At 41.6% G+C, this 26,696-nt stretch overlaps 1 protein-coding gene across 3 annotated transcripts in view; it reads left to right on the forward strand.

Moving 5' to 3' along the window:
* The window catches only part of LRP1B (LDL receptor related protein 1B), a 4,835,697-nt gene that overhangs the window by 3,849,242 nt on the left and 959,759 nt on the right, over positions 1-26,696 (forward strand). For all 3 annotated transcript variants that reach the window (XM_069616528.1, XM_069616527.1, XM_069616526.1), the window contains exons 48-50: positions 18,670-18,783; positions 19,093-19,242; positions 24,342-24,464. In XM_069616528.1, the coding sequence (XP_069472629.1) occupies positions 18,670-18,783; positions 19,093-19,242; positions 24,342-24,464 (387 nt within the window). The remainder of the gene's footprint in view (positions 1-18,669; positions 18,784-19,092; positions 19,243-24,341; positions 24,465-26,696) is intronic.

Genomic DNA, 26,696 nt, shown 5'->3' on the forward strand with positions numbered 1-26,696 from the left:
CATTCATTCTTTTTTCTCACTTGGCACTAACTCACCCAGGCCAGTGAAGTCTGAAACTCTCGTTGTCAGTATTTTGTCTGTACGACCTTGCCATTTTGCAGACACAGCGCCAAAAACTCCTTTGCATGTGTGGGAGCTCCCAGCTGTTTAAGTTCGTAGCTAGCGCTCACGCCAGCAGCATTTATTATGTAGCGCTGTCTGTCTCTCTGTCCCAGCACTATCTGAACTCTTCACTCTGATTATTCCTTAAGAAAACTCCTCCTGCCCATCACCCCTAGGTCATCCCTCTATTGACGTGGCCCATCCACCCTCAATATCTACCAATCAGAATAAAAGAATGTGTCCTGTACCAGCTCTCGTTTTTCAAGACAATGAAGATTTCAGCTCTGCAATGCAACTGTTTCTGTTTTCCTTCCTTCCTTCCTTCCTTCCTTCCTTCCTTCCTTCCTTCCTGTGACATATTTCTGCCTCCACGAAAAAAAAGAGCAAAAAAACGCTCACATGGGCTGAGTAATAAAGTGAATTTTAGATAGAATGCATTTCATTGTGCACACAAACTGCATTAATAATGTTAGAGGGGTTGACATTAATATATTAGTAAGGCATTTAGTATGAAGTTAATTAATTATGTATTTCTAATGCAGTTTGCACACATGAAAATATCCAATTTGTAAAAAATGTGCACCTTTTCATTTTAAAATGACAGCACACTGTGCTAAAACATTTTTACTAAATGTTCTAAAAAATTGCCTGCTGGCTGTTACTGAAAACTGCTGTGCACCTATTATGCATCTATTTTGAAATGGCTGCATTTAGATATTGCATACTGTCCACAGACTAATTGATTTTAAAAATAATGCCTGCAGTTTGAAAAACTGCATTTCCATACTGCATACTACATACTGCATACTGGCAGTAAAATCCCCATATATATATATATATATCCTTGTAGTTTCTACCTTATGAATGAAAATTGAATGCAAGCTGTTCTCAGTTGCATCAAACTCTTAAAGCATGTGTCCATTTAAAATGTACAGTGTAGCGGTTCATCCACTCTACATTGGAATGCAGTTTTAGGTATGTCTAATAAAGAAATATATACCCCTCCCACTTCACTGTACAGATCATATCAAACTGGTCGAGGATCCTCCCCATACTTTGCAATATTATGAGTGTCATTATTTTCTATGGAAATTAAAGTAACAGCTAAATTCCCTTTAATCCCCACTATTTCTCTTTAAATAACATTGGCTTTCACAGGTCACAAATTATGAATCCATTTTGGAAATGTGGAAATGTGCCCCCTTCCACAAATCCAGTGTCAGGTCTGTGAAAACCTACATTGTTTAATTTGATGGACTTTGGATTTACAAAAGCAGAGATCATATGCACTGAAAAGCAATATTTTCTCATGTAAAAGAAATCTGGGTTGGTTTTGAATACAGTGAACAAGCAAAGTGTAATTCTGACTTCACATCGTCAAGGATTCTATTTGAAATGAGCTCCTGTGACAGAATGACTGCTCCCCATGGGAGTAAAGGGATGAGAAGTGGATAAACTGCCTGCTGAGTCCTCACACTTCTACCAGGCAAGAGTGGTCCAAATCATAAAGCTGAAATGGGCAAAGATTGTTATTGGTTATTTATAACATGCTTGAAACCCAGGTTTCTAAGCACAGACCCAGGGACTGAACCTGCACTGCTCTATGTTGTCTTGTTTCCAAGGTGACCACGTTGTCCCTGAGCTATCCTCCCAAGATGAGATATATACCACCTTTGCCTTTTATGGTAATGTGCAGCGAGGGCAGACCTTAATCTTAAGAGAGATGTGGAAACTAACCAATAGCAACCCAGACTGCAAACTACAACAGTGCAACTTGAAGGATTGTCCAATGAAGATTCTATCAAAATACATATAATTTACCTAAACAAACCATATGCAAAAATAACTGAATTGACCAACACTACAAAACACACCCCTGTTAAAAGAACACTTAATATGCAGGAGATAGAACGATTCAGCACTCTGGGTAATGAAACATTGGTGAAATGCAATCAATAAACATGATGTTTCTAAAGAGATATGTCCTGTGCAAGAGAATTAATCAAAACCTAAGCAGCCTCTTGTACCCAATGTTGGATCAAGGGGGCAGTTAAGAATCAATAATATCTTCTTGTTGTTCTTTACAGTTCAACAGTGAGGGGCCAAGCATTTTCGCACTGTTCAAGCAGTCTCAATGAGGCTCATATGTGTCAGTCACTGTATTCCAGAAAGGGAGCAAGTGTCTGGTCAGGGTCAGCTGAAGTTCATTGCTGTTAGATGTGATTTTTGAAGAATGTGGATCCGGAGAGCCACCGAGTTTGGTTTGGAAGTCTATGGGTGATTCAACTGTAAAGATTACCTTGGGGGACCGCACATTTACAAATGTACTCACAGACACACTTGTTTTGTGTTGGTAGCAGTCTAGGCAATGTTCTTCAGACCCAAGTCCCCCCACAGATCTGTGCCCCCCCACAGAGGTGGTCTCGCCACCACCTCTGCCTGGGTTTGGACTCCCGTCCGATTGGCTTCTCACGTCCCTGGATCGCCATGACTTTGACATCCCAGAAAGCAGATGCAAGTGAGTGTGAAAGTTGCGGGTTTCTTGCTATCCTCTGGTCATCCAGTGTAGTGCAACTTGGGGCCTTCCACAGCCTGCTACTACGTTCCTCTCATTCAGCTCCTGCTTCTCTCTCCACCCTCTTTGGAATTATGCCCTTTAACAAAATCATCCCAGTAAAGTGGACATCATTATTTAAAGGGATACAACCTTTTCTCCCAAGATAATGATATCCCTTAGGAGTTTTTTAGTCCCAGTTTTGATAATTAATATTTTCTTGTGTCTCAATGCATCCTATGTCGGCCGTGGTATGACCAGCCTAAGGGAGTTACTCATGGGAACGGGAGTCCTGTCCCCTAAAGGTGAGTTTCTCCTTCTGAAGTCCTACTTGCCTCTACCCCTAGTGAGGGTATTGTGGAGTGGGCTCACCTCCCCTGCCTCACAGTAGGGGCTTTCCATTGAGGTGAAGAGACTCATTTCCTCGTTTGGTCACAGTGAACACTGTAGCCAATACCCATTCTTGTATTCTTGGAACTCAGTAGTATAGTCATTTCATCACAATGTATCTTCAATCATTTGAATGAGTCAAACATAACTTCAAAGAATAAAGGATATGTTGGATGCCCGCATATTCTTATTTGTATAATGCATGCTTGTGAATATTTCTTAATGAAGTAAATTGCATTGTTTGGAGTCAGATAATAAATGATCACCTATACATGTACAAGGTTTCAAAGACCATGGAGATCTGCATACACCTCAATTTAAATGAAACATGGATGGGAAGATGATTACAAGTCATGATGAGCAAAGCTCAGATGCATACCTTGTGTTTGGTCAGTAATAGATTCTGCAGAACTTTCAGTTTCCTGTCTATCCATTTGTTATAACTCAGGTTTATGACAATGGAACACAAAGCATACAGATCTGTTATGACCCAGGTTTATGACAATGGAACACTTATCAAAAGATACAGGGCCTCATCACGACTTCGGCGGTAACCCTTAAATCCGGCAGTAGCGCTATTATTGCCGGATTTAAGGGTCCGCCGTATCAGGGCTTCGGCGGATTTCGCCCCAGCTCTGAGCTGGGGGGAAATCCGCCGAAAATTTGCGCTATTACCGCCGGCAGGAAATCCACCGGTGGTATTAGCACGAAGATTCCCCATTGAGCCCAATGGGGAATGGGGCATTCCCGAATGGGCTCAGTGAGGAATGGGGACTTACATTACTGCCGAACTCGTTATCCGGCGCTATTAGCGCCGGGGAGTTCGGCGGTAGGGCTAATACCGCCCGCGCTAATAGCGTTACCGTTACCGCCCAAGTCGTGATGAGGCCCACAGACTGGTAGCCAAAAAGGATACACTCTTAGCTGTTCCTGAAGTAACTGATAACCTGAAGTAGACCGACGTCCTGTCAAGATTAACCTTCCAACTAATGTCACTCTCTGATTGTTAAATAAATCTACAGCCAAAGAGAGCTATTCGTGGAAAGGGCGTGTGTGGAACAAGATTCACCAAGCTGTTGGTAGAAAGAAACTACATTAGAACAGGGCTATAGCCAACAGGGCAACAAGGGCATGTCTAAGTTACACTAACCTGTTAATCAGCACAGCCACAGGTAAGTCCAAGAGTGTCAGAAGATAATCCAAGGAAACAACGACATGGAAGGGAGGGCCACACTAGAGTCGGGTTGGTGCACACAAGATAGCGTCCATAAAGTTCAATGCACTGTTCTGCATGGGAGGCAGGAAGGAGTGATGGAGAACATTGTTCCAGGTAGGTAAACCCTTTTGTAGTAGTAAGTTCAAATTGGGATTTCGTGAGAATTTAGGACTGAGCTCACGCTAAACATCAACACAAGAAACTCCTTATTAAAACAAGAATTGTATTTAAACAGGAGTTGTATTCTGCTATAGTAAGAGTGGGTGACCGAAAGTAAGATAAGGTTGCCAGGTGAGGAAGTTGTTCCAAACAGAATTTGAGTGTAGGTGGTAGAAGAATTGGAATAGGCAGATAGGATGACAGAGAGCTGCAGAGTAGCAATTCAGGAAGGATGCCGACCGTGGAATTCAACAGGCGGCTCTGAGTGACAATCAGAGCGGGGAGTTGCCAAAATGCTGCGAAGGAACGCAGAGACAGTAACCTATCCGAGCGGGAGTGGAACAAAGGAGAGGAAGAAGGTAAGTTGCAAAAATGCTAACAAGCGCTGAGTCTGCGGGGAAAATAGCCAACTCCAAGCTCCGGAACGCCGTGAGAAATGAACAACAATGAGAAGCGCTGCTAGCTTGAAAATGCCATGTTAAATACGTGTCATATGACATTCACGCTTACTCACGTAACCAATGTAAGGAAGAATACGGCACACAGAATGATCACGTGATTTGGAATCGTGAATGTATCATCGTAAACAAAGCAAATGCACCAGTAGAATCAACGTGACACTGTCAGCAAGCGCATTAGAACAAGACATTTATTTTTAATAGTGGCGCTTCCCAAACAACATCCAATGTGTATAGAACGGCCTGGCAGATCTGAAAGCCGAATGTACAGGTAATATGGAGCATTTAGGAGTTAGAGACGTGCCGGGTGTGCATGGGATGAGAGGCATGACACCATTGAGCTTTTTGTCGGCATGTCTGAGGAAGACTGCAAAGTATTAATTGTATCTTACCAATGGCAGAAAAGAGACACCAGTGAAAGCAAATTGGAAATTATTAGGCAAAATAGAGAGAACAAAAAATGACCAGAGTATCTTTACACTGTGGCAATTAGTAATCATGGCCATTCTTTAGATTCATTTGTGTTTTGCTAATGTATGGTATATGTATGAGTCATTTAAAAATCACATGGTTAAGAATCTACCAACATTTACATGAAGAGGTGTTTTCTGTGAAAGAATCCGGAAACAATACAGCTGTCATAGTGGAAGAAAAGCAAAATGTGCAGTTAGAACGCTGTAAATATTATATTTTATTGAATACTTATAAACCCAAAAGTAGGTGGGCCTGATTCACAAAAGCGTTCAATAAGGGTACAACTCCATTGAAAAACAATCAGGCCCTGTGTGGTTTCTTTTCTCAAAAGTGTGCAGTTTTAATGACATTATATTTTCAGAAATGATGATTGTTAGGCACACAACTGTCCCTAGCAATCCTAATTACTGCCTCTTCCACTAACACTTTCTTCTCCAACTTCCAATTCATTCTATCTGACTTCTTCTCCTCTCAGTTCTCTGAAGAATTCCATTGATTTGTCACAGAGGTGAGAGGAGAAGGACTCAGTAGGAATTGTAAGCTGGGGAAGTCAGTTTTAGTGGAAGTGGTATCAGCTGTGAAGGAGGAGAGTGAGTACTGTAGGACAGAGAGAAATGGAGGAATGGCAGAATATTTACATTTCCTTTTAGTAAGAGGTGAGGCAAGTGGTGAGGAGAGGTCAGAGGATTCAAAGAAGATAATGGTGGAAGCAATGGAGTGACCAGATAGGGAAGGTGTGACAGTAGTATTTGTGGCTGAGAGAGTGGTGGTGATAAATAAGAGATCCAAAGAGTTACCCCTGCTGTGGGTCTGTAGGTTATTTGGAGAGGAGTGTGCGGTCATTAAAAACAAACTGAAGTACAGATTTCTGATAATTGGTTAGAGAGGGAAGGTTAAAGTCACCTATGACAATGAGCTGATGTTTAGTGGAAAGAGAATCACAGAGGTTCAATGGGATCAGGGGGTCGATACATGGAGATGATGTCAACTAAGTGAGGCAGAGCAATAGTAGAGAGGGTGAATTCAAAAAGGTTACGAACAGATATGGCATTGGAGGTTTGTGAGGCATTGAAGCAGGAAGAAAGTAGTTGTCCAACGCCTCCACCTTTGCCAGTCAGACAAGAAGAGTGAATGCAGGATTATTTAGGTCTGGCAGGGTGGCAGTGTCAGATGGAGAAATCCATGTTTCAGTCATAGAATGGAGATCGAGGGGAGGAAAGCTGGCTTGAAAGTAGTCAATGATAAATTAAGTGCATTGTTCTATAGATGTGGTAAGGAAGAGTAGAGACATTGAGTGTCAGAGAAAGAGAGGTGAGATGGATAGGTTTTAGGGGTGGAATTATTTGCTCATCAGCTTTGTTTATTAGAAGTAGGTTAAAGAGAAATGTAGTAGTGGGTGTTTCAAGGTGTGAGTTTTATGATAGGGATATAAAAGGAGGACACTGGAGCATGACTGGAGAATGAGTAAGGAGAGGAGAGTCGGTGTTAAAGCATGAGCAACAGGAGTGAATGCATTGTAGGTGAATAATGTAGTGTAGAAAGACAGCACACTAATTAGTAAGCTTGGAGTAGTCATTGGTGCCACAGGGAGGAAGGCAAAAGCAAATGCTCATCAGTGTTTAGGCAAATAAGACATATGACAGCCTTAAGCCCCCCTCCATTTGTACGCCTGTTCACCGGCCATTGCAAATTATGGAATGCTGCAGAGTCATTTTTAGAGGTGGTGTCTGGTTTATGTTGAGATACTCTTTTGAATGGGCACAGGCACAGCCTTTGTCACCTGCTCCACTTATCACCTTCTCACCCTAACCGGTGAGCTGCACACTCAAGCCTACACTGCTAGGAATGCTGGTCCTGTTACTAGCGTAGAAGAGTAAACACACTGGTGAGCATTGTACATAACAGGTATGAAGCAAATAGAAGTGGTACTTGACATTTTGATCCAGGCACAGGTAGAATGGTCAGAGACTGAGGACCTCACTATTCCCACACCACACTTATCGGGCAGGACTTGCTCTGGGAAAAACACTTTTCTTAGCCTCCTGCACTGGCTTGAGAGGATTACCCATCCCCTCTTCACAGGGTCATGTCACATCAGACAATGCTGAGACACCCCTCATCTGCATTCATCCAATTGATATGATATGTTATGGCATGTATAATGCGCCTATACACTTGTTTCAAGGCGTGACAAATTTTGCATGCCATGAAAATTACACCTAAATGTATTAACACATTATATCTTGGGAATGATTTACCATGCATGCCATCATCTTGTGGCAAACTTTCTCATACAGCTACAAGGATGCCCTGGTCCATTACCACAATCACATTTTCATGGGCAGCAGGTAACCCCCAATCATTTATTCACAGATTTCTAGGACAACTTCCTATTCCATGTCAGATAACTTTCTTTCCTCTGATTGGACTTCATCACACTTGCACAGGGGCTGCTTCCATGCACTTCCACGTGCCTTTTGAAAATGTAGAAAGATAGTCACCATCTTTGTACATGTTCTGCTCTGTAGTTAAGTGACATAAAATGTGGGGGCCCACCTGCAGGTGATGTTAAGCACCCCCTCACAAAGCTTTGCGAAAAGGCGTGGACAGCGCAACACTCCCAGCAGGCATGGACCACTAGGCATGCACAATGTTCATGATGATCATGCTGCCGCAGGGACATGCCACACACTGTAGTAGTTGAAATACAGAAGTATATATTTGTTATCAAACTATAAATCTTCGATTTGCAGTGAAACATGGGTGTTGGCTTGGCTCCTCTATCCTGACACCCAAATATGTCAGCCAACTCTGTTTGTGGGCAGTAATAGTCTGCACAGTAGTCATTCCATATGAAAATATGGTAATTCTGTCTCTTTCAATATATGCCAGTGTCCCCATGTGTGAACATTCTCTTGTTAGCTGTGCCCTTAATGGCAGTAAACTTCACCTGCTACAAGAAGAAAACATGTCATTTCTGCAGCACAAATGTGTGACCAACCCCCACACCACCATGTAAGAATACTTATGTTGACTTTGCCCTCAATGTCATAAAACATGCAATGATACAGTAAGGAACCATTCCCTAGTTTGGCTGCATGTATACCTCCACCCAACATGTAAGAACACTTATCATTTTGACTTTGCCGTTAACACCAGTAAAACATGAAATGCCAAAGTATGAAAACATGTATTTGCCCACTGCACAAGTTCCCCTCACCATCCCCATGTAGGGAAACAGAGCATGTTGGCCTTGTGAGTACACAGTACCATGCAAAAGAAAGAACATGTCTGGTCTGTCTGCCTAATTGGGCTATAAACCCCAACCCCAAGCCCTTACCCTTGTAATAACATTCATTAAGTTGGCTTTTGCCAAAAATGACATTAAAGCATGTAAGAAAACATACATGTTCCAATGCCCCGTACCAGGTCACCAGCCTTCCATGCACACATTCAAACCCATTTACCCACCAGCCACTCACCTATTGGTGGCTGGTGACTGTTGTAAGTGGAGGAGTGTAAACATATCCAACAAATATTCCAAAGTGTGCGAGCATAGCGAATTGGCCTAAACCACCAGAGGTGGTTCAGTGTGGAGGGGTTTTCTTCCTTCCCCAAGAATAGTTTTTTGAATAATGGGTTAAAATGGTGCAATATAAAACACACTTTCTGTGAAGAATAAGGGTTGAAAGACATACAGATTGCAATTGGTTTAGTAGGGTAACTCTAATCCAAAAATCTAAAAGATGCATTTCACCAAAAGAGCACTGGAGCATTTTCCAACACACCCTGCCTTCAGAAAGAAATGATTTCTTTCAAAAGTGTTCTGCCCCCCCAGGACATGGTGTGCCGGGAACCTTCACACTGTGGGGACTGCAGCCCCCCCCCACTCTACCAGTGTGATAGTTTAAGATAACCGCACACTTTTTAGCACATTGCTTACACGGATCACATGAGGAAATGTCTGACATGCAAAGCCGTCCTATGTTGCAATGGTGTATCGACATTTGCTGCCATCACAGGCCTGTTAAGTCTCATTCTGTTTGCCCTCTGCACAACAAACAGGGATGTTAATATTGGATAGCGAACCAGGAGAAAAGTGTCACAGCACACGACTATGCAATTCTGTCTCTCAGCTGTGCGCTGTGCCTCCATCAACATAGGGACATCAGGCAGCAAAACAAAAACAGCTTGTATTGTGTTCGCTTTCTGGATAAACTTGTTGCGTAAACAGAGTCAGTATACCAAGCCTAGTGAGTGTTGGGTGTCCTGACCCACATTTGAGCTATCATGCTGCAACATTTGGTGCTGTGGGCTTAGAAAATCCAAGATGGCCAAAAAGCCCACAAGTGCGCCAGAATCCAGGAGAACCACGCAGTTTGTGCGCACACCAAAATGGTTACCTCACTTGCCACCCACCAGTGTAAAGAAAGATCTTTGTTAACAAAATCCACTGTTACTGATGTCAAAAAGTTGCTGAAATCGTGGCTCACCGAACCACTGTAAAAATTCAACCCTTTTGTGGGGTTCCACATAACCATTTTACTGTAAGGATCCCCATCAAAACAATGTTAAGCAAGGATTATTTACTACCATGTAAGAACCATTCCTGTTGGAATGCATTAATCCAAGAAAGATCCCAAAAATGGATGCAGTACCAACAAAATCCTCAAGGCGGCGCTAGACAGGAGAACTGAGTGCAGTTGCTGACAAAGGGATTTGACTCAGCTGACTTCAAAGGCTGCAATTTAATTAGAAATTAGCCACCTGCTGTTCCCAGAGGCCAGAAGCCTGGGAAACCCTCTCACCTCAAGAGATTCACACCACAGCCCAGGACATCACATGGTCATAATAACCAAATGCAAAGTGACCACCTGGTCTGCTCACCCAGGAGGTTGAGTGACCTCAACCTCCTGGAGACCACACAATAGGCTATTGCACTTGAATAGAATATGTTGATTTTGACTGTTTCCTGTCAACAAAGGCCTGCCTGCCAGAAGACACATGTGATCACTGACCCACCCAAGTCTTGGAGGCGGACTCCAACACACTGAGAACTGAATTGAAAGCAAAATATATATTTTACAGAAACACTGATAACTCTTTGTAATCAAATGACAGGAATGTATAACTTTGAGAGCCTTCATTTAAAAAATGTACCTTCGATTCAAGCCCAAACTCCAATTTGTGTGATGTTCTGGGGCAAAACCCTGCTATTTATGTATACTACAGACTCTGTGTTTAAGCTAGAGACATGGTAATTTACTGGAGTATGTATGGACAGGCCGTGTACATGTGTATAAATCTGGAGAAAAATCCGATGTTGCAAAACCCACTAAAAAGCACCAAAGGTTGCCATTTCTGAATGCAAGCCCCCCAGGAAGAGCAGAGTTTGAGCAGGGTATATCTCATGTGATATGTGATGGGTGCATGTAATTTCAAACCACTGTGTATCTATGAAATATGTCTTTAGGTCAAATATAGATTGTGTGTAAAGTTGACAGGGGTGGGTTCTCTGTATCATAAACAGACCTCATCATGATGACACCTCACTTCATTCCCCCAATCAAGGGGAAGTGGAGGAAGTGGCCAATGACAAGTGGAGAGGGGTAGGGCCTAGAAAGCTAGCCTCTCCACCCACTTTCAAAACACATAAAAGCAGACAGTCAGGACAGATAGGGACATTCTATTCCATCTGCTGCGGGACGCTCTGCCGGGAAAATCCATACTTTACCTCCATCAACCTCGAGAGAGCCAACACAGAGATTTCAATCTATCCACCTTCAGAGACCAAGACTTTACTTCAGAATTTGTAGCAGAGAGGTCAACTACAAGCTAAATCCCTCTTTAGCAGGCCTCAAATCATTGCCACTATTCACAGCCAGGCGAGCTGTTTGAATTCTTTGCAAGAACTCTGGCCATTTGCCAGGGAGCAGTGTTGCATCCAGAGAGAGACCAGCTGAACCGGAGACCGCTGTATCCGGACCCACAGACCTGATCAGAACCAGAGACCCAAACCAGCAGAGTAGAGCTGACCCAGACGCTGTGCGCAGAAACCGTCCGTGGCGAGTGAAGAAAACCTGTTGACCAGATCCGTGGCAAGGCCTATTTTAAAATTATATTGTGAGTACCTAGCAGAACTGTGCAGAACCAATCTCTTAGTTAAAATAATATAATTCAATCTATGTTAATCTAACCAGAATTGCCTCCTAACTGTCACCTGTCATTTGCAAAGCTGTCACTTGTCATTTTCTAGCTGCAAGCTGTAACCTGTCGCTTTGAACTTTTAAAATTTCAAATCCGAAAAACTACCTTTATTTAATCGTCCGTATCCTCTGAAAGCTTAGCATCTCAGCTTTTCAACAAGCTTAGAACCGACTTGCTACTCCATATACTTTTTCCGTAATCACGATTCTCGCACTCGCGAATTTTACCGCGATTTGCGATTTGGTTAAAAATCCAGCCACGTGTGAAAACAGCAGCTTCATTGCTTTCCTTTGCCAAAAATTCGTTTAACCTGCTAGTTACTCCTAGATCCTTACTAAAGTGAGCCTGAATTCATCCCAAGTATATTTCACTCACCCTGAACCTCCTAAAGGGAATTAAAACCATTTTCAGCATATTTCTCACTGCATTGTCACCATATTCAAAGCATTTTGTCTGTGTTTCAAAACTCCTATCTGTTGTATAAGCTGCTGGGGGGGAATCGAACTGAATTCTATTTGATTGCATTCCTAAGAACTGTGTCATCTTCATCTCCTTACAGTGCATAAAAGGGGGGGTGAATTGCCCAAGAAAGTGATTACATTGTCTTTTGCTGAAATCCTATCAAGTTATTTTCTGTACTGCATTTCATTCCACATTGCATCCATTTGAAACCATAAAAGTATTGTTGCTATCGTATCCATCCTATAACCACTCATCATTGATTATAAAGAAGTGTGCTAGTGCCGGACTATCCATTATTGATTACTGCTCAGATTAAGTGTGATATTCAATTATTAATTTATTATAAAGTGTGATATATATATATATATGTTGTTTAAATTATCAAATAAACCGTTTAAACTTGCAAAACAGAACTACTTCCTGGCTCAGTGGGGTCAGGGGGATTCCAAGAGAGGGGTGTTATATAGGGGTAGTCATCCAGAACGCATGAACTGGACATAAAGATATATCAATAAGGGTTTCCATTCAGTATCCCAGACTAGGCATTGACTTAGCTGTAGTGTTGAATTGAATCCTCTTACATGAGTCATATAAATGCTGAGGAGATTTTCTTCTTCACCCTGAAAATAAAAATGTGTCAGTTGTGACTCATCTTTGTAACCTTTTGCCTTGCAAAACAAAAGCACCAGTATCTCGAATAATGAACATACTCGTTAGTAATAGTGCTAAAAACACAACATTGGTGACTTGCCTACAAAAGGAACAACCTACTTGCACTAAAAATGTGTTGCTTCTAAGAAATTGATGCATGTGTTGCGTCATTGTTGCTAAAACAACTATTTATCCAAAATACATTGTATCATGAGGTGGTGACAGAATTTGCATATGATTACTTCCATTCAAATGACCATTCGATGATTCTCTCTGCTCCAAAATGTGTGTCAAGTTATAGTTATGTAATGCAGCAAAACCAGTTGTTGGACAGGTCATGGGTTAATTGCAGCCATTGAACCTGCTCCTTATCTTAATTGGTATAGCATGATTGTGATTTAGAACAAAGCCAAGCGTCTGAAAGGTCATACAACAAATACAAACATCTTGAACAAATATGTTTTTTTAAATTTTTTATTTCTAAGCTCATTTGAGGCAGACATATTTGAACATATTCTTTGCCTGTTTAAACTGTTGTGGTATGTATGGTAGGATGGAGATATGTTGCAAAGAAGATATGATGTGTTGTCCCTTGTACTGCGGTGCAGGCATTGTATACCAAAATTACTGATTTAGTCCTGCTCAATGTAGTGAAATAACATTTCTTATCCAATGAAAACCAAAGTTTTGCGAACTAATCAAAAGTAATCCAGTGTAGTGTAATGTATTGCTAACATATTGAAATGTTATGTGTATTCTGGAATTTGAATACCTTGATTTAAAAGAGGTTACATGCTTCCATCTTGAACCCTCTTGGTCCTTTTAATTGAGGCAGCACATTGTACGATGGAGGCGGATGCAGAAAAACTCTTACACCAAATAATAAGACTGACTTAGGAAGTTGGCAAAAAGATTTTGTTTTAATCTCAATTGTCTACAACAGACACCAACGGATGTCAAACAGCATAATCTTCCTTAACTCAACACATTTCATTAAAAAACACTCTTTTAAAATGAAAATTAATTATTCATAATGTCCAACTATGTGGCAAACTAAGAAAACCTATGTGGGATGGTGATTGGTCTAAGGGGAACATATAAGTACACGTTCTATAAGGGATTGGATTGTAATTGGAACTCTATTGTCAGGTGGCCAACTTATGCCCACCCCTAGTGCAAGTCATCTTCAAAACATTTTAAGTACACAGCATCTCGTTGGCTCTCAAACTATAGGGCTCTGCATTATATGGCCCTTTATAATTGGTTGGCATGCTTGTACCCTTCTGGAATATTTGACTCGTAAGCAGCACATATGCTGGCACCCCAGGTGTCAGTAGGTGGACTTGACCATGTTTCGCCATCTAATGAACCCAACATCTACCATCACTCATGCCTTCTGCTATTTGAATTGTCTCTGAACTTGGCCTTGCAAAGTAGTGCTGTTCCTGAGAATAGAAGGGAGTGAAAGCATGTTTTTATCTTGTTCTTATCTTCAATTCTTGGTGCTGCTTGCCCAGTTTCCATCTAACCCATGTGACAGGAGGCCATACTGTGGCTCCTTTTTCATATTTAATAGTATTAAATGAATACAACTTGGCATTCATGGTGTCTTTTCTTTGCACCTTAACAGGAGTGTGTCCCGCTTCTCCCGTTCTCTGTGTCTTCGAGGATAGATAACCAGTTCTTGGCTGCCCCAACCCTTGGCACCAAGCCAGACAGCCTTCTCAATCCTTCCCCAATCTTCAGCTGTTTTCTTTGCTCTGCCACACTTTCAGACTTTCTCTTCATGGGTCCTGGCTTACTAAAGTTGCTACATTGAATAATCAGATTCTATAAAATGCCGGCAGTGCCTGCAGTCTATTCACTATGTATAGCCAGCCTTTATGATTACTTATTCTACTTGCGTTACAGCGTATATACAGTTATAAAACGTCTTGCATTTTCTGCCGTGCTCTCCGCACGTGCAATCTTCTTTCCACGTACTGGAGTCGTCTCAATTCTTTACTGCGTCATCAAATTCTATACGACTATGCATCCCCTCCTTCGGTTTTTCTTCTCAGTGCGTCATGTTTACTTTGTGTGATGCCACCAATCTTCTCTTTCCCTCATCTTCATATTCCTTTGGGGATTTCCTCCAGGAGACCATCAGTTCTCTGAGGATACATCAGATAGGGTTTTCTCAATGGATACCTTTTCTCAAAGGCTTTTTGTGGTATAGGCATCATTACTGGCATTGTAAATGGCGTAATTTCCAGTTTCCAACATATAGGTCAAATTCTGGATATATGTGATGACATATGTTTTTTTTGTTTTACATCTGAACAAGTGTGAAGACATTTTTTGCAGGGAGTTTATCCTAAAGTGTGAACTACACAAGCCTTCCTCTCTCCTACCTACAGTCAGTATTTTGCTAGATATATCTTTTGTTTTACTTTTTAACCCTCACTGCCTTGTGACTGAGAATTCCTTGTTCCTTCACTCACCATTCCCTATGGTGCAAACCAGAAGAAAGAGTCGGACTAAGTACAGACCTGGTTATGGTTGTTTGTTTAAAATTAAAATAAAAACACTTATATATCCATACCGCTATGAGGGAGTTCCATACCTACCAAACTAAAACTAATGGTGATCATGAAATGTGCCAAAAAACATCCCTTAGTCCAAATCCTATACAGCTACATGGCTCTACCAACTAAGAAAACTAAACAAAAGAAAAGAGGTTGGAGCAATAGCATCTTTCATTGGCTTCTTCTTGGCCTAATCACTTGGATCCCTTCTCCAAGCAGGTTTTTAAAGTCTGTAACATTCTGGCAAAGTTGGTCAATTTCTTGCAAGTTCTGTGTGCCACTTTTGTAAGTCTTTTTATATACTTTGTATGTTTTCCTTTTCCTCAGGAAAGACAAGGTTTTGTTTACACAACTCCATCAATTTTGACTTGGTATTTGTCAATTTGTCAATGTTCTTGTTTTTAAAATCTTGAGGTTTAGAACCCTCCAGGTGCTTTGGTAGGGCGTCTGCCACTCAGGTTCATATGGCTCTCGTGGCTATAGTGGATTTCCCAGCCTCAGATATTGAACTTGTTCAGTTTCTCAGGGCTCCCTGAAGCCCTTTAATCTTCTGATTGGCTTACCTTACTTCTATATGGGTTTATCTGGTTCCCTTAACCTTTGCAGCTTTCCTAGCCTCGATTCACACTGTTCACCCCCCCTCCACAGAGTTTTTGGAAACATTCACTTCCCTACCACTGCTCAGCTCAGCAGCTATTTCACTTTCTGTGCTTAGCTCATGGATTTGGTTCCTGCGCTGCAATCTGGTCTCTGCATCAGTTAACAGTCCCCAGATCCACCCCAGCGTCCATGTGGTCATGCCACCAGGAGAGACAGTTGCTTTTCTGTCTCCTTCTTGACTCATGACCCTTATCTTTCTGGGTGACAGCCTTCCGGCATGATGCAAGCATCTTGTTTGCTCTCCATGCTACCACTGGATCTGCAGTCTAGCATGGCTCCACCGCTTAAGATGTCTTCCTGTCAAATGCTCTCCTTTGTGTAGGGTTCTCCCCCCTCCTCTCAGGGTTCCTCATCTTGTTGTGTACGTCATCATGAACAAAAAAATTGTGGTGTTCTTCTTTGACTGTGGGATTCAGGTGGGATCCAGCGTTACTAGAGATTGAAGTATTGTAATTATTCTGTAAATACAAAATGGTAAATAACATTTTTTCCGAATCCCATGCAGACAGATAGTGTGTTCCCGACAGGGAGTTCCTTACTGGAATGGCAGTCCTTGTACCCAAAAGGGGAATCACTCCCATTGAGGTCCCACTTGCCCAGACCCCTAACAAGGGTCTTGCTTGGTGGGCTCACCTCCCTAGCCTCAAACGGGTGGCTTCCCTCTGGGGAGAGGGATACATACTCCAGATTTATGACTCTATATAGTTGCAATGTAGTATTACCTTGGCTTTCTAAAAAGAGCTCATTGAAATCCAACATTCAGATATTCAAAACAGTAAAGACTGCATCATGAAGCACAAGCACAATCACAGACAAGTTAGTAGGCAGGTTAGAAGAGCATAAGGGAGATATTGGGCCTCATTACACGGTAGGAGGTAAGAGTTTACCGGTACCGGTAAGGACACTGGTACCGGTAAACTCTTACCGCCTTACTACGAGTTCCCTTTGCGGGACCCGACCTTAACGGCTGGTTTTACCAGCCGTTAAAGTAGGGTGCCGCAAAGGGACCTCGGTGCTAATTACGGTACCGCAATTTGCAGTACTGTAATTAGCGCCTTCCCCATTCCCATTATGCCCTATTGGGGCAAACATGGGAATGGGAGAAGGGCCCTGGTGAATGGGGAATTACCGCCCCCACTCACCTTGGAGTAGGACGGTAATTCCGCCATCCACCAAGGCGGACACGGTAAAATACCGGCGGCAACCATGGCGCTAATAACGCCATGGTTACTGCTTACCATGTAATGAGGCCCATGGGCCCTCATTACAACACCGGCAGTAACCAATGGCACTATTAGCACCATGGTTGCTGCCTGTATTGTAATAAGTCCGCCAATGGTAAATAGGGAAATACCGCCCCATTCTAAGGTTGGCGGGGCAGTAATTCCCCATTTACCATTGGCCTTCCCCATTCCCATTTTTGCCCCATAGGGCTCAATGGGACTGGGGAAGGCGGTAATTACGGTACCGCAAATTGCGGTACCGTAATTACCTCGAAAGTCCCTTTGCGGGTCCCAACTTTAACGGCTGGTCCAAACCAGCCGTTAAGGTCGGGAGCCGCAAAGGGACCTCGTAATCAGGCGTCAAGGGTTTAACGGCGCCGACCCCTTAACGCCAGGGTCCTAATGAGGGCCATTGTGTTCCACTTTCTTACTGTGATAAAATATAGTGATTTATATTGTGGTCCACGTGGATAGTTTATGCACACGTCTGGCAAGGACAACTCATCCATTCATACTTCTGAGTTTGATACATTGAGTATAGTTATATTGGGTAATACAAACAGCTTATCATACAGTGAAGAGAGGTGGGCGGAGTCCAGAAGAAAGTGCTATATGAAATATATAAGTGCTATATAAAAAATAACCTGGTATAAAAACAGTGGGTATATGAAAATATAATATATATTTAAAATCAGATTTAGTAGGTGGTCAAGAATTTGTAGCCAACATATTGTCATGCAACACTAAAGTTCTTGTACTAAAAGACACTTGTGTAACTCACACATTGCTCATGAATACATACATGAATGCAACAATATTTATCAATTTGCAAATTTTCTGTAGAACATTGTTAGGTGTATTGAAAGATACCCATAGGTTATGCAAGCAGAGGCTGCACAGACTGGGTTATAGCTTACATTAATATACAGCAAGGGTCAATGAGCTTGTAAAAAGCAAGCTCATTGGCCCTCGCCCGGGCCTTACCTTGCCCAGAAGGCTCCGAGCACCGCCGCTCTGGAGTTCTTTCTGTAAGTGGCCATCACGGAAAGGGAGAAGGGGCTACGTGGCATCCTGTCGCCCCTTCCTTGGAGGCCATTTTCTTTGTTTATTTTTTTTACATTGATTTTAATGGCCGCCATGAAATGGGAGAAGTTACTACGTTTATTTCCTTTTCCACAATCCCTGGTGGCCATTTTTTTTTCTTGAGTCGAGAAACGGTAGTAGCGTTGTTTCTCGAATCAAGACAATTTGCAATTAGTACCCTGGTACAACGTGCCGGGGTACTAATGGCAATATAACTCTTGGAGGGGAGCATTACATGTCAGGTAATGGCCCCGGGGCTCTGTTAAAGCCCTTGCTTCGCTCAGGCTTCTAACTACGGCCCCAGGGGCATTACCTACCTGGTAATGCCCCCATCCTCTGGTTATATTGCCTTACTAATATGTCTATTACAGGCATACAATTGCCTTTATAGGAGCTATAGAGTTTGTAATTGAGAAACAAAACACATTGATCTCTTAATGCTTTCCTTTTACCTTTCCTGCAGCTTCAACGTGTGCTTCAACAGAATTCCGCTGCACAGATGGGACTTGCATCACAAAATCAGCTCAATGTAACCAGATCCTTGACTGCTCAGATGCTTCAGATGAGAAGAATTGTAGTAAGATACGCAATCTGTATTCCGTTTATACAATCCAGTCTGCATTTGTCCCCAAAAATATAATGTTCATAACACTTGATCAATATTCAATGTTAGTCCATATTTAAGGAAAGAATCAATGTAATTGGCATTTGCGTTGCCGTGACAGTTATTATAGATGACATCTTTTGAATGCCATTGTTTGGACTGCGTCAAGCTGTCATGATTTTTTCTATGTAAATTTGTGCACAGTCAGATGATGTTAGAAGTGAAAACTTGTTGTATAATAGCTTGGCCACTCATACATATTTTGCTTTGTTTTAATCACAGACAACACGGATTGCAGTCATTTTTACAAACTTGGTATAAAAACCAAAGGGTTCATAAGCTGCAATTCCACGTCACTATGTATTCTGCCCGAATGGATATGCGATGGGGCAAATGACTGTGGTGACTACACAGATGAACTGAAATGTCCAGGTAACAAGGAACATTGATTTACAGTTTATATAATATACTACATGCTGCTTGACAATAGGTATCTGCTTTTAGTCCTTGTACAACTCACGTAATGCAGGATGAAATCCATCACCTGAAATGGTCTGCATATGCTTTTTCTATGTTGTGTGTAGGACCACAGACACACAAGGAAGCTCCTTCAATGGGGGTGTTTTGCCAGCAGTTCTTAAAATGGCTAATACAATCAAAATGCTTGGCCATTCGAGCATTCAGACGGTTCACTGGCACACGGGAGACTTTCAAATTGAATTAAATATAGAGAAACATCAACTGGGCAGGATGACTCATTTGTGGAGAAAAACAGTATTAACATGAAAAAATACATACCAACAAAACCAGTGCAATAGGGGCCGAAAAGTTAAGGTGGAGTTGCTTGAAATGCGAGTGCTCAATTTCATGGTTTTGTTACGTTAAATCCGTTCACCTTAACTCTAATATACTGGAATCCTACTGTAACCTAATCACTTTCACTATCAACAAAATAAAACAAAACAAAAAAATCAACACATAGGAATTTGGCTGCAGGCTTCTGACCCCTAACCCGGTCTCCCTTTCAGTACAGGGGTTTTACCCATAGTTCCGATTCCCGTTCCAGATAGAAAGTTATGGAGGTGCTGGAATGGTTTCCAGCTCTCTTGCGCCCCCTGTCTCCTCCCACTCTGGAATGTATTATCTCTCTCTCTCTCTCTCTTCCTCTCTCTCTCTCTCTCTCTCTCTCTCTGGGATTCATTCAGTCTTTCTTCGTTCTCTGAGTCTCTCTCCAGTCTGGGACTCCTCTATTTATCACTCCCCCACTCTGGGCTGTCCTTTGCCTTCTCCCACTTTGGGTTTCTTCTCCTGTTCCCTCCACACTCTGTGGTTCATTCAGGCTCTCCCCGCTCTGGGGTTTTCTTTCTGTTTCCTAACAACTTATTTCTCTTTGTGACTCGAGGGTTCTCACTTTTCAGTGCTGTATCTGGGCTGTTCTTCATCTTTCCCCCTCTGGGTTCTTTGTCTTCTTTGTCTTGGTTTTACCTGCCTCCCTTTGCCCTTGAAAATCTACATACCTGAATGCCTCGAGCAGTGCCCCTCAAGCGGGGCGCAAAGCCTGGCCAGGTCTCCTGTCGTCCCATAGCTGCTTACTTGACTGACTTTTCAACTGGGCTGCATGTCTCCCATTCAGAACACTTCTTTCCTTTCAGCTTCTCAGTTTGTGCAGAGTCACTTATCATATGTTTCAGATGGGTTGTGCATCGACCTGTAGAAGCTTTTGTGTAAATTTGGGGTTTGGCAGTATTTTCTTACCGCTAAAAGATGAGATGTAGTTTGGTAATATTTATCCTTGTATTTAGTTTGGGTGTGGCCTCATATCACTCTAGTGACCATACCTTCTTATATGATGTTGGAGAATCTAGTAATATATATAAACTGGTGGTATTTTGTGGTAATATGTTATTTAGTGGTGAGCATAGTTTCCTTCCCTACATTATAACTCCATCATAAACAAAACCTTCCTTTCTGTTAGAATACCTCCTAGTGACCTATAGAGAGGGCATTGGACCTATACAAAAAAGGGGACCCCACGCTTTTATATAGAGTGCCACCTACAGGTCGTGGCTGGTATCACTGGCTTATCTACACCAACGATCTATGTGCCCATAGTCATTGCTGGCTCATGAACCTCCAGCAATCTATATTATATTAGATATCCTCCAACAACATGCAAGGAGGAGACACACGCACACACCTGTTTATCACTGTTTATTCTGGATTATTATTCTATCTGCATGGGCAAATTGACAAATGTAATACCAAAGAGAATGAATCTCCCGTGTCACAAATACAATCCCAAATGAAACATAAAAAAACTCTACGCAATATGCTTTTATATATTATTTGTAATGCAAACAAATACAAATCACAATCAAAATCTTACCATGTTCATTTTCCCGTAATCTGTAACAAAGAAAAAAGAAGAGAAATAGAGAAACAGATCAAACAAAGCTATTGTTCTTCTTAAAAATATGAACTGCTTTATACACATGACGAATCAAGATGCAGAAAACTTCCCTTGCTACTCTGCCTACCTGATATTTTTAGATCGGTCATTCCTACAACGGCACACAGTAACCTCACTTAAACTGTGTCTGCTTACCAGAAATATTTGTGGCTCTCTCCCACACACGACATTCCTTCACTCGGCTTCAAAGAACAGGTCCAGTCAGCATGAGCTGTTCCTGTAATCTTGGTGCCTGGGATGCACGGCGAAACTTCCAAGCAAGTGCCAGTGACACCAAGAACATCTATCTCCAGAGCCCAGCCAACACAAACTAACTTCCCTCTGTCAGTTTTCCCCTTAGCAGACCTCTGCACCTACCCACTTTGCCTACGTCATATATCTGCAGACACTTTCCTCCAATCAGGTTGAAAGGCAGCATCACCCTTCACTTTTACACAATAGAATCTGTTTCAATTATTACCTTTCACGAATAATGTCTGCTTTCTGCAAACACAGACAGAGAAAGAAGAAAAATAAATGCCAGAGCACATTTGAAAAACAAATTTCAAAATATGTATTTTCACCTCATTTTGTACATGGGACTACATTAAAATGTTAAGAAGTTAGCATTAGTGATTAGTAATTGTTAATTAAGTCAGACAGTTATATAAATAATGTTCAATAATGTAGTCTTCTATGCATGAGGTATTCGAGAGAAGAAGAAAAAATGGTGCACTTTTACTCTCTGCAGTTTCACATTGAGCTTATTGCTGCATTATGAATCCTGTACCTTGCATGCCACCAGCAACCTATTCACATGTTATACAGGCAACATAAAAATGGCTATTTGTGTGTGCCACATTATTGATGGCAATAAAAAAAATGTCATCATATTTAGTGAAGCACTGTATATTCTAACGCGCTATAAAGCGCTTTATATATATTACTACAGACCTCTCAAAGGATCTTCCTACTCGCTCTTGCAGCTCTTCAGGGCTGCTCCGGCAGCATGTCAGCTGTGTCTTGCTGCACTCGCCAGGTGGGCATTTTGGTCCTGCCCACCGACACTGGCTATCTTCCTCTCTCACCATCCAGACCTCCATTGGCATCTTTGAAGGGATTACACTCTGTGGGGCCTGCTAAAAGTCTTTTATGTTTGGTTGTCCATGAGATGCTCCTCATTTAACCTTAGTTTGTGTAGGTGATTGTGCAGATATAAGGTCAGAAGTCAAGTCACCATTAGCAAACTGTGTATGGGGTTAATGTAAAAGCTAGCTCCTATACTCCTACAAATGCTGTTTGTAAAATTGGGGAGGGATGGTGAATTTCTATACCTATTCCAGAGGGACCTTGCTTATCCTATCCCACAGGGCATGTTAAGAGTAGCAGTCTCACTTCTCTAGTGCCAAAGAGTTGGCTCCACTTTCAGAGGAGATTACAATCTCCCTGGAATCTCACACTTATTTGTTACAGTAGAATGACTAAATGCATTCTCATGTAACCAAATCCTTCTCAGACAACTTCTTCACAACTAGTATTCTGTCTCCGTTAAAGAACATTGCATTGCCAGTTACAGTCACTGCATTTAATATCCTCCTTCCTTCAAAACAATTCTAAGTCTTGTTCTTTGCAAATAAGATTCTGCTTCATTGTCAAAAAAGGATGGAACACTAAGTAAAAGCAATCAATATACTGTCCACCAAAGAATCCTAATAATTTTGTCTATGCAACTAGTGTTTTTTTTTCGTATCTGTTCCACCCGCAATGTGATCTAAGCCACCAAACAAAGTAGGCAAAACTACTGAATGTACCCTCCTTCTTATAAACAATCAGTTAAGAATGTTATCTAATAATTAGTAGTTTTGTCTCATCACACATTTTGGCAACCAGGACTTTCTCTAATATGTCACAAAAATGTGTCCACTCTTACCTTTTTGCTAGGAACACAGCATACACACTCAAATGCACATACTGCTTTCACACCGACAGACTTTGTATTGATATTGTTTCCCATTGCAAAATGTGTGCATCCTTATTAAAAGCCACTGAGTGTATCCTCGTATCAACAAACAATCAGAAAGTTCAGTAAGCCAGCTAAGTTTGCATAATCAGGACCCATCATTGATTTCACAGAAACAGCTATTAACTTTACATGATTTTGAATGTGTTGCATAGATTTATTTTTTAATTATTAATTCGTCACAAAGTTGTTTTAGATTCCCCACAAACCGTATTTGCTTTACATGTTTTCCTTCAGTATTCAGATACTGCTGGCAGCTCACAATTGTTTAGATTGATAGATCAAAATATTGGTTAATTGTTCCAATACTTTATTTGCAAATGTTTTGCATGTTTCTTTAATTGTATCAATATTCTTTTAGTTGATTTTATGTGGCTCTCAGGTGCTCATGATGGCCTGGTTCAGCTTTTGCAAAAAAACAAAACAAAAGTGAAATAAAACTCCTGTGGTGATGGGCTCACTATAAATACTGGATGATATAATGTAACATACATGTTATTTATAGAAATTCCATGATTTATCTAATAAATCACAAACACCAGTCTTCACATACCTAATTGATAGTGAAGAAACACGTGCCAAGAGTTATCATGGAGCCAAGAAGGAAAGCTAGTCTAGGAGAAGTTTCAAACTAAAGATTGTTATTCCAAAATGTCAAGAATTATATTTGAAGCTACTTGGTATATGTGAATTTGGAGTTTCCACATAAATGATAACAGTCATACATGTTGCGGCAATAGCAACCTTAAGACCCCCAAGTTTGAAAGGAAAAGTAGGTCACGTCCCTTATTTGCAGTGGACAACAAGGTAAATGGGCTGTCCTTCTTACAGGGAAATCCATGGGTATTTGATGAACCCCTCATCAAATATGTTCAATTGTATATATCCGTATGCCCATTTTGAAAGACCTCAGAAATGTATACTTGGAACAGCAGTTCTTTTCATATGCCCATTCCATGTTATAAGAAAATAAACTTATTGAAAGTAACAATTTACCATAAGGTGCTTGGGGTATTTTTGTCTTATTGACCAATGTTTTCATGTGCATGTATGTCATTATAGTTCGTACCAAAAACAGATGTGAAGACGATTTCTTTGCATGTCCAAGTGGAAGGTGCATATTAAAGACCTCTCAATGTGATGGCCAAAGGGACTGTGAGGATGGAGCAGATGAGGAACACTGTGGTAAGCATCATTTTGTCTGACTACAACAGTGACAATTATGAACTCAAGAAAGTGTCACATATCTCGTCGGAGGTTCTCATTTGGAACGTTGGTGAAATGTAAATGGTAAGAACTGTATAATCTAGATCTCTTACCATTACAACCCAGAACATCCTGTTAACTTTCACATTTAATCATCAGCCCTGTGATATGTATCCAGCCTAAATGAAAATATTCTGAAAACGTATGGTGCTCAGAAACAGCAACAATGGGCCTCATTACGACCCAGGCGGTCCGGAAATAACAGTGGCGGTAAACCCGCCGCCACCATTGTTTCCGGACTGCCTGAGTCCGACCCCTGCAGGTGGGAGGTGATGTTCCCACCAGGTTTGACCTGGCGGGTTTAACACTGCCCACCTGCAGGCGGACAAGGAAACACCGGCAGCATTACGAGATGCTGCCGGTGTTTCCATGATCCCCATTCCATCGAGTCCCATAGGACTCATTGGGAATGGGGATTAACTCCATTCCGCCTCCGTGATTCCCGGAAAACTGGGGTTGTAATGCCCCGGTAATTCCGGGAATCACGGAGGCGGAATGGTAATACGAGTCCGGCGGTACCCAGGTGGTTTTACCGCCTCGGTTACCGCCGGACTCGTAATGAGGCCCAATGTGTTGGATTTGAACTGAACTAGCTAGCTAGCAGAGAGCAGATAATAAAGCTTCAGAAGGAAACAGGAGCAAATTCAATTTCTTATACAACTGCAATAATCGAATATCAGCCACATTTAATTAGATTGATCATTTACAGGGATGTTTGGAGAAGGACCTTGTACTGTTTAGGGAAGAGGAAAACACAAATATGCGCGTCCTTTTTGCATAGACTTTATTATAGCCTGGCAGTTAAGGGGTTAAGTAAGATATAATATTCTAGATATTTTGAATGATTATGTTTTCTGTATCAGAAATTCGGGCATGGAAGAATGGGGAAGGTATTATAAATATGCTTCATCAAAATAAATCGTTTATTTTCCACAAGAAACCATTGATGGAAAATTAAAAGGGGTAAACACGATTTATAAAGGCTGGTACATTTTGAGGCTGCAATACTATGAACAAATTTAATTTCAATAAGCAACTACTTTGGAATGTTAAATGTAAAAATAATATCATAGACTTTTGACAAGATAATAGACACTATTGCAGCTAACGTTACATACTCTGCTATCATACAGGAGAAAATAATTTTCTGAACCCTCAGTACGTTAAAGGGAGTGTACATTTGGCACACAGAATGTCATCATTGCATGGCTTTTCAGGGCAATTTTACAGTCCTAGATGGACTCTAGAAACTGCTGAGAAATATAAGGTATGGGCCTCATCACGGGTTCGGCGGAGCGGCACAAATGCTTCAGTAATGCTATTATCGTTGCATTACTGCTCCGCCCAATCCAGAGTTTGGGCTGACCTCAGAGCATTCCCCATGTTTCACGAACTTACCGAAGCACAATTTGTGCCGCTGTATATGTGCTGGAAATGCCCCATTGGGTCCATTGACCCAACATGAATGGGGATTTACCGCCCCACCGCAACTCAGGATTCAGCGCTAATAGTGCCGTACTTAGTTGCAGTAATGCTATTTTCATTCGGCAGTATCCCAGCAGATTTACTGCTGGGAAACCACACAACTTGTGATGGGGCCCATAGTGCCTAGGTTACAACCTTATTTGTGAATGCCTTGGTAGCATCAACATACATGTGGATTCAAAATCCAAAGGGCTGGAGGAACCAGGGGATGAGCTGAACACAGATTCTGGTGAGGATGGCTCAGAGTGACGGAATGCCATCTGGAGTGGATGTGAAAGCCCTAACTTGTTTTACTTTTTTATTAATATATAATAATGCAGGTAATTCTGTTTCTTAACGGGAGGCCTGTTTATTAGACCATCCGCTTTTCAAAATGTCCCATGTCAAAATAATAATGTACACAGGCACATTGCTGTAATCATACTACTATTATGACAGCACCAGCTTTGTTGTGGCACAGTTCAGATTCAAAGTTCACTTGCACATCCCTGACATCTGCTGGGACTCAAAGTCACTACATGCATATGTTGCAATATACCTTCTGCAACTCTGACCTAAATTACAATAATTGTTTGCCTTAATCAGTATGGTTGAAAGTAGATATCTTAATATAAATCATACCTGGTTGCGGCATGGTGACTGAAAAAGATAACACAATAAAAAGGC

Source organism: Ambystoma mexicanum, chromosome 9 (genome assembly GCF_040938575.1).
Source record: "Ambystoma mexicanum isolate Mex_15411 chromosome 9, UKY_AmexF1_1, whole genome shotgun sequence".
Taxonomy (NCBI): Eukaryota; Metazoa; Chordata; class Amphibia; order Caudata; family Ambystomatidae; genus Ambystoma; species Ambystoma mexicanum.